The sequence below is a fragment of the Lytechinus variegatus genome, chromosome 4 (assembly GCF_018143015.1).
Source record: "Lytechinus variegatus isolate NC3 chromosome 4, Lvar_3.0, whole genome shotgun sequence".
NCBI lineage: Eukaryota > Metazoa > Echinodermata > Echinoidea > Temnopleuroida > Toxopneustidae > Lytechinus > Lytechinus variegatus.
This window is the reverse complement of record NC_054743.1, coordinates 9,528,079-9,539,680: the sequence shown is the minus strand read 5'-3', so window position 1 is coordinate 9,539,680 and position 11,602 is coordinate 9,528,079. Positions and strand designations below refer to the sequence as shown.

The following is an 11,602-nucleotide window of genomic DNA, read 5'->3' as shown; positions in this document are numbered from 1 at the left end:
AGCTCAACCAATTAAACCAAGACACCGGTCATTCCTGAAAGAATATCACCTTGATCATCAATCCTACAATGCCTCATAGCTACTGGAATGGTGACATAAATGTTTGAATTGAATATGTGCCAAAAATAATTCTTTGTATGTATTTATTAATATATATATTGTCATTTATAACCTTTAAAAATGACTGGAATAGAATTTACTGCCAAAGAAATGAAAATGTCAAATTAATAAGTATTGATACTTGATACTGTATTCCAGCTGTAATTTGAACAGGTGGGATGAAAGATATTCGCAATCAGCAAGTATGAACGATACAGACTAGCAGTTAATAATAAGCCAGTGTTGTGAGCTTCCTGATTGTGGCATTTGTTCACATTCATAGTGCAGGAACTTTGGTGGGGCATCCATTTCCTCTATCAAAAGTCTTCTTTTCAAACCATTTTCAATTTTCTTCACATTTATTTCTCCAAAACGTCAATATCTTTCAAAGTTTTCCTTGGAAACATGCTATCCTCGTTTAAAACTCTAGCATTTCCACAATCTGTTTTTTCTTTCAATCTGAAATTTTTTCTTTTGAGCATCATACCATTCTCACTATAACTTGGAATCTCCACAATCTATATCTTTCAATTCAAAAGATTTTTCTTTGAATGTTATGCCGTTCTTAGCACACTTTAAACCACAGATACCCTGATTGAAATTTTAGACCGTAAATACAGGCCAATGTCTCCAGTGTATTGTTTTCAATTTTTTTAAACTCCACATCTCCAGTATATCCATTGCACACACAGCCAATGTTTGGATATCCTTACATCCAAACATTATTGCACTAATGTTGCAATAACATTCCCTGGTGAACCTACACTAATCAAATTACCTTCCTTTATTACTCTGTCATTTGCTTCGTCTATATTATTATTCATGTTGTTAAAGGAGAAAGGAGAAACATTTGGAACAAGATAGCTTGTGTAAAAACAGAAAAATCAAAGAAACAGATTGACAAAAGTTTGAAAAAAATTGGACAAATAATGAGAAAGTTATGAGCATTTGAATATTACGATCACTAATACTATGGAGATCCTCACATTGACAATGCGACAAAGATGTGTGATGTCACTTGTGAACAACTCTCCCCATTACTTTAGTATATATTTCATTTAAAATGCCTCTTTTATCACATCTAACAGTAGATCATGTGTTATTTCTATAGGAGTGCAAGTAATACATATTTTTAAAAAATACATCACGTATGAAGAGTTTGTATCTCTATAAGAAAAAGCAAAAAGAGACATTTTTTGCGTATTTTATAGTCATCAAAGGGAAAGTTGTTCACATGTGACATCACACATCCTTGTCGCATTGCCAATGGGAGGATCTCCATGGCATTAATGATTGCAAGATTCAAATGCTCATAACTTTCTCATTATTTGTCTGATTTTTCTAAAACTTTATTCTTATTCTTTGATTTTTCTGTTTTGACACAAGCCTACTTGTTCCAAGGTTTTAACTCCTTCCTCATCTCCCCATACATCTTTGACAGGTTGAATAGTACACAGCATGTATTTACCACACGACATGTTCTCTGAGGGCTGAATGAGAGTCCTTTGCTGAGTTTGGAACTATTTATTTTTTTAAGCTGCCCGCCCATTCACCTGCTCAATTCTGGATCATATCAGGCAGTCTGCCCTGTAATGATGATGAATCATGTCCTCTGAACTTTTTTCTTGAAATGTTTTATCATTCTCACTTTGGAAATTATACGTCTTCATCTAGGTTCTCGTCAGAGTGAAATTCACAGGTGTTTCAACTCCGGCGGACCGTACATTGTTGTGGTTAAAATATGATGTCATTATGGGCCTGTTCGTAGTTCCACTTTGCGCAAGATCAGAAGCGTCTATGCATGGACGGGGGAAGGTCATTGGTATCAAAATGACATGGTGGTTTAAATTTAATGAGATAAGAACTGAATTTTGATGACTTGGTTATTCATATATTCTATGGTGTTTTTTATGTAAATCCACAAACAAAAAAAGAACAATGTGTCCAAGAACGACTGGTATTTCACAGTTTTCCTTGAGGCCTACATTGTACAACATTTAATAATATGCATTCATAGTATAATGCATCTAATACCTTCATACTCCTTATTGGTGTGCTATTCTAGTCACCTGGTCTATTTAAATTTCTTCATCCTTCTATGTAAGGCACTATTCTTAACTGCATTGAAATATGCTTGTCATAATTAAAGAAATGGAAGGTTAGTTGATCATTGTTATCCAATAAGTAAATACGAAGTGGTATAGTGTCATTGAACGGCGTATAACGAGGACGGCCAAATTAGATTGTCACGAACCGCGACATCGTGTATTGCCTGAACTAAATCGCTTCGCCTGTCTGCGAAAGTAACAAGAGTCTTGATGATTTCCTTTCGGGATGCAAATTCTAGACAGAGGGACTAGAGTCAACATGTCCAACATCATCATTGGTACATATTGCCTTACCATACAGACACGCCAATACGCCACAACTAATTGAATCTGATTGGGTTGGACAATCTACGGCATTAATTGGAAAGTCCCATCACTGTTTCTTGGAAATATCGGTTGCTGTTGCCAATGACCATGTCTTATTCCTGATCGGAAGACTTCATCCATCGTGGATACAAGTCTACAATCGTTAACATGAACCCCCTGACCTACTGTGCCATACAAACATTTAATAGAATTCTGATTGTCAAGTACAAGTAATCTGAAATAAGGAGCGTCAATTACGGTAAAGGCACAAAAATCATATCTGCAACTCGGACAGCCGTAAACACGCACTCCCTCAAAATTTGATAGTGAAAATGTTCGAAAGCTATTGGATGTCCATGCGTTCTACCAAAGGTATTATTAGAGGATAGATTCCAAACTTAGTGCCTAGTACCTCATTGTTCCTAATGTTGACCATTATGGACAAGTAAATATCTATCATTAGATGAGACATCAAACCATCAGGTTTTCTATGTAGGAATTGGAGAATTCCTGGTCTTGGTTCTGCAAGTATACAAATCAAATCACTGCCACTAACATTCGACAGATCAGGCTATTCAAAGAACAAAGTGATGTTATTGAAAAAGTTCACATCACTCACTGTCAACAATGTATCCGCTACAATTTTATCTGTAGAGGTATTAATCCAGTAGATACACCCGGAGCTGGAGAGGTGCATGAATGGGTATTTGGACATTGGGTATGTTCTGCCCCTTAGTTTGTTTTACTGTAAAATATGACGTACGCATCATGATTGACACGGTTTCGGAAGGTGTGTAAGAGCAAATGACTGACATAACTGTCATTAAGTTCTATCAAGTTGTCTCTGTTGTATGCCATATAATGACCGCGTGCCATCGAGCCACCGGTATGAACTATCACACTTCTTAACTTATATTGTGCACTCTGTTGGTGGACATGAATGGTGCAGTATTTCTCCTATATCTAAGAAGTCTTCTACATCAACTAAATCCAAAGGTCTGTCAGTATGTGCATCGGCGCTGTAACGATTTGCATGAATAACAGGCACTTAGGGAAGTGAAGCAAATGAAACTGTACACGTGAACCTTTGCATTTTGCACATATTTCCAAATGTCTGTAGTCAGAATATGCGCGAATTGTGCAAGTTAGCAAATTGCGGTGATAATTGTGATGTCTTCGCTGATCAACGGTCGCCCACAATACATCATTTGTCGGTGCCTCCACTGTTGACACATGGAAACATGTTTGGCATGTTTTGGTCTTAAGGAGATTACAGTGTGGGGGAATATTTATCAAAGTTAGTTAGGAATGGGACTAGGACGATTAGGATCAATTCAGAGGCATCTTCTTGCCTACCACGTCTGCTACCCATCCTCTCCCGACAAGCAGACAGTGCTTCGTCTACATCACCTTCCAAAAGTGCATGCAAGGCAGCAGGGTCCTTCAAATTACGTAGTAGTCACACTATTTTTCCAATCTCGGAATAGGCAAGTCATGCATATCTATAAACACTGCTATGGGCTGCATACTGGCAATAAACCAACAGTCGGCTCCACTATTATGAATGCCTGCTGATGGTATGAGGGTGACGAAAACGAACCTGTCCTTCCCAGTTCCTTTGGTTGTTGGTGTTCCGGTGCCTTTGGAATATTTTTCCCCAGAGGGCATTTGTTTTTTTATAGGACTGATATATTCACCCGCGATATTTGAATTATTTTTCCTGTTACGTTTTTCCCACGTTTCAGTTGGAATGTCGCTACAATTAGTCTTTCTCTTACTTGGACTGCTTTATCTTTGAATTATTATGAAATTCCCTCTGAAGGGGCACAACATCTTGTTTGTACAAACTTGTAATCTCATCAAGTCTTTTCACCCTCTTACCATTGAGGAGAATCTTTTGAGTTTCTTGCGTATATTTTTTGATTGTGCCCTGCGTTCTATTATCTCTGTAGGTATTTTGGGTATCTCTTGTGATATTCAATACTTTGGAATGGCGGGATAAATTACCTACCATAAGGCTTGACCACAAACGTACTTTGATCAGTAGTTGACGTTTCATGCTTTCGAAAAAGGTACGGCTATAATACGGATTTGCAACTCCAGTCTTGGAAGGTGCATTGCTGATGTACTCCTTAACATGCTGATGTACTCCTTAACATCATCCACGCTAAGATCAACCAGCTCATTAAAGGGGGAACTTGAGTTGGTAGAAGGTGCCCAATCAAAAAACCGCAGGGGAATAGAAGCGAATTCGGCATGTGTACTTGAGACCGTCAGGTGATCATCACTGATCATGTCGAGAAGTTTTTCATATTGTTGTCGAACATGAACAGAATCATATTTTGAAAGGGTTACTACTGCAATGGCCTTTACTAATACTGATACTTTCAAATTTGTACAACGAAGTAACCCTGTAAGTAAGAGCTCTGATCAGATCGGATGATCGGCGGCACGTACATTTCCCTATGCTCGAGATCGGTCGAAAATATCGGCAGTAAATATCGGTTTTTGTATTTGTTTATAAAGCACAAAAACAGACCCAGATTGTCCTTAACTGACCTGATTGTCCTTAGCTGACCCCATGCATGCCAAGTACTACTCACATATCGTATTCATCCCTTGGGAGTCTGGGCCTCACTATCAAGCGAGGCAGTGATTTACGATCGTTCTACGCCCACATGACCCAGCTGGTTACCGTTGGTATCACTACCAGTGTTAGAATGGATCCCCGCCCTCACAGCACCAGATTAATGCCGCGCCCTTGTAATAGTGTAAATACGTCATCGCATGCCAAACCCGGCTGTCCACTAGAGGGAGGGGGAGCATCGGAACTCATGTAATAAATACGCCAACGCAGATACTGTCCCGATCCGATCCGCACAGAGAGAGAGGAGGTGAGAGGGAAGAGATTGGGAGAGGGGACGGAGGGAGTTATGGAAGAAAACAAACAGAGAGCAAACCTCGTGGAATGATGCCAACTTTCATCTGAGGGTATTTATATAATTTGATCAGGCCTGACGGAAAATGTAAGGAAGGTCTTATTTTTTTGTATGAAGTCGTTGTTTCTTGTTAGTTTTGTTATTGCTTTTTTTCAACAAGCGTTAATCAAGAAAATAGGGTTGATTAAATGTTGAAGTAATAGCCTCAGTGTCATATTATTTTTAATGAAAATACCATATTTTTTTATTCAAAGCAGTGACGGCACCGGGAGCGGGTGGGGTGATTTGAATAAACAATGAAGTCCATAATCCCGTAATTAAAAAAAAATCTTGTCTGCCATCGGCTCGCCCCAACATTTTCCATTATGACTTTAGATGGGATGAAGAAGAGAAAGAGGAGCAGAATTTTTTTTTTTGCTCTTTGCTAAAAATTTCAAATATATCTACATGAAATTTTGATGTCCATACTGATATTTACTGAAGATAGTAACTGTGAAAATACAAGAAAGAAAGACTTGCAATATTTGAAAATTAAAAGATAATATTTCACAGATAATTTGTAATTTACCATCACTCAGAAACTTTCTCTAATTGATTTTCTCCTCTCTTCCACTCTGCTTTCATTCAAGTTATCATGAATAAACTAAGTTCTCGTTCTCTTGCCTCTGGCTTTCCACCCTCTCGGTTACTCTCCCTTTCATCATCTCAATGACCATTCACAGCATCTTTTTCACTCATGTGCAATACTAGTTTTCATGCCCCAACACTTAATAATGGAATCACTTTTCAAAATCGCACCTCACATTTTCCATATCATGTCATCAAAAACATCTGCAAAGATTTTGTTTCTTGACTATTCTTTTTAATGAAAGCTTATTTTTCTTTATTTTTTTTTTACAAATGAGACCGTTATGATCTGATAAACTGAGTTTTAAGTTTTTACCTATATATATATGTTTTACATCAAATGACATTTCTATTGAAATAGACAAAAGTTGCTAGTTGTGACGAAACTCCCCCTTAAAGATTAGTAATTGAAAAAAAGTTATGACATAAACTGTAAGAAAAGGAAACAAAAACCTGAAACATGGACATAATAAACATACATTGCTCAGTTTTTACGAACTTAAACCAGAAATCCAACCATATAGTTCGAAAAAAAGGGTTTCAATTTTAAACACATTTCTTAATCATTTTCCATTCCCTGATCATTAAAATATATATCTTCCTCATTTAACTAACCATCTTTATCTTCACTTTTATTACGGCTATTCAAATTGGAAATTCAACTGTTAAAACCCCCTGAAACAAAGAAAATTAAAGTATATTCATTGTTGGAAGTAACGTGACTTGAACAGTTAAACCAAACTAAAGACTGAAACATTCACAATTTTCCCCTCTGAGAATGTGAAACATGCTTGACTACAGATTTAAACATCTATTTTGAGAAGGGAGATATGCTAACTCACAAGTCTGTAATTGTGAATTATATATTTTAATAAAATAGCAAAAATGAAAGTGGTGGAAATGTACCTATCAGAAATAGCATATTCATGACGACATAAATTAGGTTCAACAGAAAAGTAAACATAACTGATCTTTAAAGTCTTCAATTTGTATCAGATTTATTGAGCTATTTTAGCTGCTGATGGACTGACTATCACTATTTTGTTGTACAGCAATTTAGATTTAAATTAATCATTATTTCCGTAAATCATGCCAAATGTGTCATTATCGGCGTTGAGAGATTTTTTTCTGATGAAATCCGAACTGCACAAAAAATTATAAAAGCAATTAAAATAATGCAACAAATACGAAAATTTAATAAACTTAAAACTCGATCTTAGTCTGATCTTTCTATCTGTGAACAATCAGTTTTAACGAATGTAGTGATAGTTCACCTTGATGACTGCTAGTTTGTTTAGGTTGTCTGGGTCCAGGGAGCATCTTTTCTTGGTCAGAATGTTTCCTGCCAATGAGAACATGCGTTCTGACGTAACGCTTGACATCGGGCATGCCAGGAAAGAGAGAGCAGTTTGGGTTAAGTTTGGGAATTCTCTCCCGTTTTCCCCGAAATATTGTAGAACGGCTTCCTGATTGCTTCTTATGTCAATATTGGGTTTTTGAAGGTAGCGCTTTAGTTCTCTTGATGCGACATCGCGGAGAGATTCATTATCCTCCGCGATGTCGTCATCACTATCGGGCTCCGTAGATGCCAGTATTCCTGCCATAAGAGATGCATCCTCCATGTTGGCTGCTGCACGCCCTGCACGACTGTCTTGAACAGGAGGCGGAGGTTGATTGTTGATGGGCGTGGCAGGGTTATTGTCGCCATCTTCGTTGGTGTACTCAGGCGGCGTCTCAATGTCGGAGTCGTATGGGCCGCCGTATTCTTGCGTTTGCTGTGACTCTTCTTCTTCGGTCTCATCCTGATCTCCGTCTGCCGCCGAGATTGGCGTTGTATATTTTCTGTCGATGATGGAGATGATAGCGTCTATAACCGCCGATTCCACCTGTTCCCGTTTGTGGAGGGGGATGAACTTCTTGTATCTGTGATGAAAAGATGGGAAACAAAAATAATTTATAAAAGAATGAAAAAATTGTCGCATTAATAGAAACACAATTTATTTTACATTAATACAGAAAGATAAACAATATCAATTTAAAAGTAGTTTCACACTTTACTTTGCTTTACGCGGGACTTATACCGAATAAAAGTGTTGTGCAATGCCCAAGAACTTGTTCCTTCATTTTTTTAAAGAATTTTGTTTAATTACTGGCATGGAATAGTACCAAAAATTTTAATCATTGGCTTGCTATTTCAAATAAAACTACAATCTGATATTTCTATTGCTACACTCATGCATTGACTTTGTATTATATTTTATCACTTACATAAGTTTGATTTAAAATTTAAAATTAAACTTACCGAGGGTCTAGCAGAGTTGCTGCCAAGTAGATGTGGTCGTTGTCATCAGACATGATGTGGGTCGCCATCACTTCCTGAAGTTTCTTCAAGAGTTGATCTTTAGTGGTGCCTATCCCCCTCACCTGAGCACGCTCCACAGACACAATAAGCCCCTTTAATGTTGGAAAGTAGGATGAAAGTGAAGAGGTTGTCTTACTGCACAGCAGTGTTGCCTCGTGGAACGGCTCGAGGATCTTCACAAATTCTTGCATCGTGTCGCACATATCTGTCCAGTGGTTGTAACATTTTGGGAGCCCCACACCATGGGACTGCATGACACGATCCTGGATGAGGGCCTCGATTGCAAGTCGCTGAGGTAGAATCGTAGAGAGCATCCTCAGGCAGCTATTCCACCGTGTCTCAACGTCTGCTTGGAGCTTGATGTGGGTGGAGTTGGGGTAGTAGATTTTGAGAAGCTCCTCAAATTTTCGCTTTACTGGCATAGAGTTCTTCACTTTAGAAACAACCTTCCGGAGGACAGTCAATCCGTCTAAGATACGGCGCTGGGTCTTCATTACATCATGCACCACGAGGTTGAGATTATGAGCGAGGCATGAAACGGAGCCGTGGATGCTCCCGTTGTTGGCTGCGTCTCGTAGACACTTCTTGATGTTCGCCCCGTTGTCGCTCACCCCGCACATGATGCCCATCGCTCTCGTATCGTGGCACCACTCATCTACAACTTTCTCGAGCCGTGATCGAATGTTGTCCGCCGTTGCAGCCTGGCTAAATTCTTGGATACCCAATAAAGCGCTTCTTAGTTGTGGTATCTGTCAAATTTATGAAACAAAATATATTCTAATAAGTCTCGAATTTTCTACAATTCCTATTTAACATTAAAAAAGTGAACATACATGTATGGCTTGTAGGGAGATTTAGAGAAACTTTTATGCACTAAAAGTTTCATACTGATACGATAGAATTATTGAACCTTGGGAAAATGTAAGGAAATAATTGACTGCTTATATTCAATACCGTCCTTCATGATTATGAAAAAACAATTATACTCCAAAGTTAAACCATTTTTAAGTCACCGTATAGTTACGGATTAAGGAAGATGAAAACAATAATGGGTGGCCATCACGATACCCAATCAGTTTTTTATGTTTTGCGTATTTTGAAATGGGTAATTGAGTGTGTTTATGGGATTAATATTGATAAAGCGAAATTCTAAGATTAACATTGACACCGAAATCATTATCAATCTGTTAAGATAACATCATTGCAACAATAATCAGAAAGGTTTTGTAATTGGAATAGACTCGTATGAATAAAATATAATGAATAAAATACGGAGTAATTACATTCAGGAGATGAAATAAAACTTCTTTATTTTTTTCTCTCAAAATATTAGGGAGAAAATCAAAGAGTAAAAGGTGCATATTAGAACATAGAACAAAATAATAAAATAGATTACTTACTCTTTCTTCATTCGTCACCAACCAATGTAGTGTAACACACATGTACTCAGTGCTTTGGCCTCTCCACATATCGGTGGTAAAGCTAAATGGTACAACCGTCCTCCTCAGATCTTTTTGAAGTGCCATCTTCACCTCGCAATAGATAGCAGGTACTAAATTCATAGAAAATACTGGTCTGGAAGGCATTCTATAGCGAGGGTCCGTGTATTGCACAAGGTTTCGAAAACCTTCGTTCTCGACGATGTTAAATGGGCGAAAATCGAGGGCCATCATCAATGCTATTTTCCGAGATATTGCAACTTGTCTAGGGTGGTTGTGGGGGTATGTCGACTCGACAGACATAAACGACGTCAACGATGTCTGCTGCTCCCTTCCTCTAGGCCTCGGCTGGCTTGATGTCGATGACAGAGATGTCGATGACGAAGTTGTCGATGAAGAGGATGATGGTGCGTTTGGCTGTGGGCGGCGTCGTGGTATATAAAGACAAACTTGCACATGCCTTGCTAAGTTTGTTGTATTAAACTTTCTTTTGCAGGTCCCACAAGATACAGATTTACTGCAATGAATGCAGATAGCCTTGCACTCGTCATTTTCATCGATTCGAAAATGCTCCCAAACTAGTTTCTTGCATATTTATTTAGATCGTGCCCTATGGTCTATTATCTCTGTAGGTATTTTGGGCATCTTTTATCAGATTCAATACTTTCAAATGGAATGATTTGTAGTTGTAATAGAACAGAAGGGAATCACTCGTATCTCCATGGTGGGATAAATCGCCTAGCATGAGGCTTGACCACAAACAACGTACTTTGATCAGTAACTGACGTTTCATGCTTGTACTTTAAACAGTAATTGATGTTTCATGCTTTTGAAAAAGGTGCAGCTATAATACTGATTTCAGAAGGTGTGTAAGAGCAAATGACTGACATAACTGTCATTAAGTTCTATCAAGTTGTCTCTGTTGTATGCCATATAATGACCACGTGCCATCGAGCCACTGGTATGAACTATCACACTTCTTAACTTATATTGTGCACTCTGTTGGTGGACATGAATGGTGCAGTATTTCTCCTATATCTAAGAAGTCTTCTACATCAACTAAATCCAAAGGTCTGTCGGTATGTGCATCGGCGCTGTAATGATTCGCATGAATAACAGGCACTTCGGGAAGTGAAGCAAATGCAACGGTCTGTACACGTGAGCCTTTGCATTTTGCACATATTTCCAAATGTCTGTAGTCAGAATATGCACGAATTGTGCAAGTTAGCAAATTGCGGTGATAATTGTGATGTCTTTGCTGATCAACGGTCGCCCACAATACATAATTTGTCGGTGCCTCCACTGTTGACACATGGAAACATGTTTGGCATGTTTTGGTCTTTATGAGATTACAGTGTGGGGAATATTTATCAAAGTCAGTTAGGAATGGGACCAGGACGATAAGGATCAATTCAGAGGCATCTTCTTGCCTACCACGTCTGCTACCCATCCTCTCCCGACAAGCAGACAGTGCTTCGTCTACATCACCTTCCAAAAGTGCATGCAAGGCAGCAGGGTCCTTCAAATTACGTAGTAGTCGCACTATTTTTCCAATCTCGGAATAGGCAAGTCATGCATATCTATAAACACTGCTATGGCCTGCATACTGGCAATAAACCAACAGTCGGCTCCACTATTATGAATGCCCCTGCCGATGGTATGAGGGTGACGAAAACGACCCTGTCCTTCCCAGTTCCTTCGGTTGTTGGTGTTTTGGTGCCT

At 38.5% G+C, this 11,602-nt stretch overlaps 1 protein-coding gene across 1 annotated transcript; it reads right to left on the bottom strand.

The window, feature by feature from the left end:
* Window positions 1–6,408: 6,408 nt before the first annotated feature.
* Window positions 6,409–10,629, bottom strand: LOC121413328 (zinc finger BED domain-containing protein 4-like). The gene is made up of 3 exons (XM_041606112.1): window positions 9,842–10,629; window positions 8,382–9,190; window positions 6,409–8,002 (listed from the first exon to the last, which is right to left on the bottom strand). Exons 1-3 carry the CDS (start codon window positions 10,181–10,183, stop codon window positions 7,330–7,332), a joined length of 1,824 nt encoding a protein of 607 aa, XP_041462046.1. The 5' UTR covers window positions 10,184–10,629; the 3' UTR covers window positions 6,409–7,329.
* Window positions 10,630–11,602: the final 973 nt, after the last annotated feature.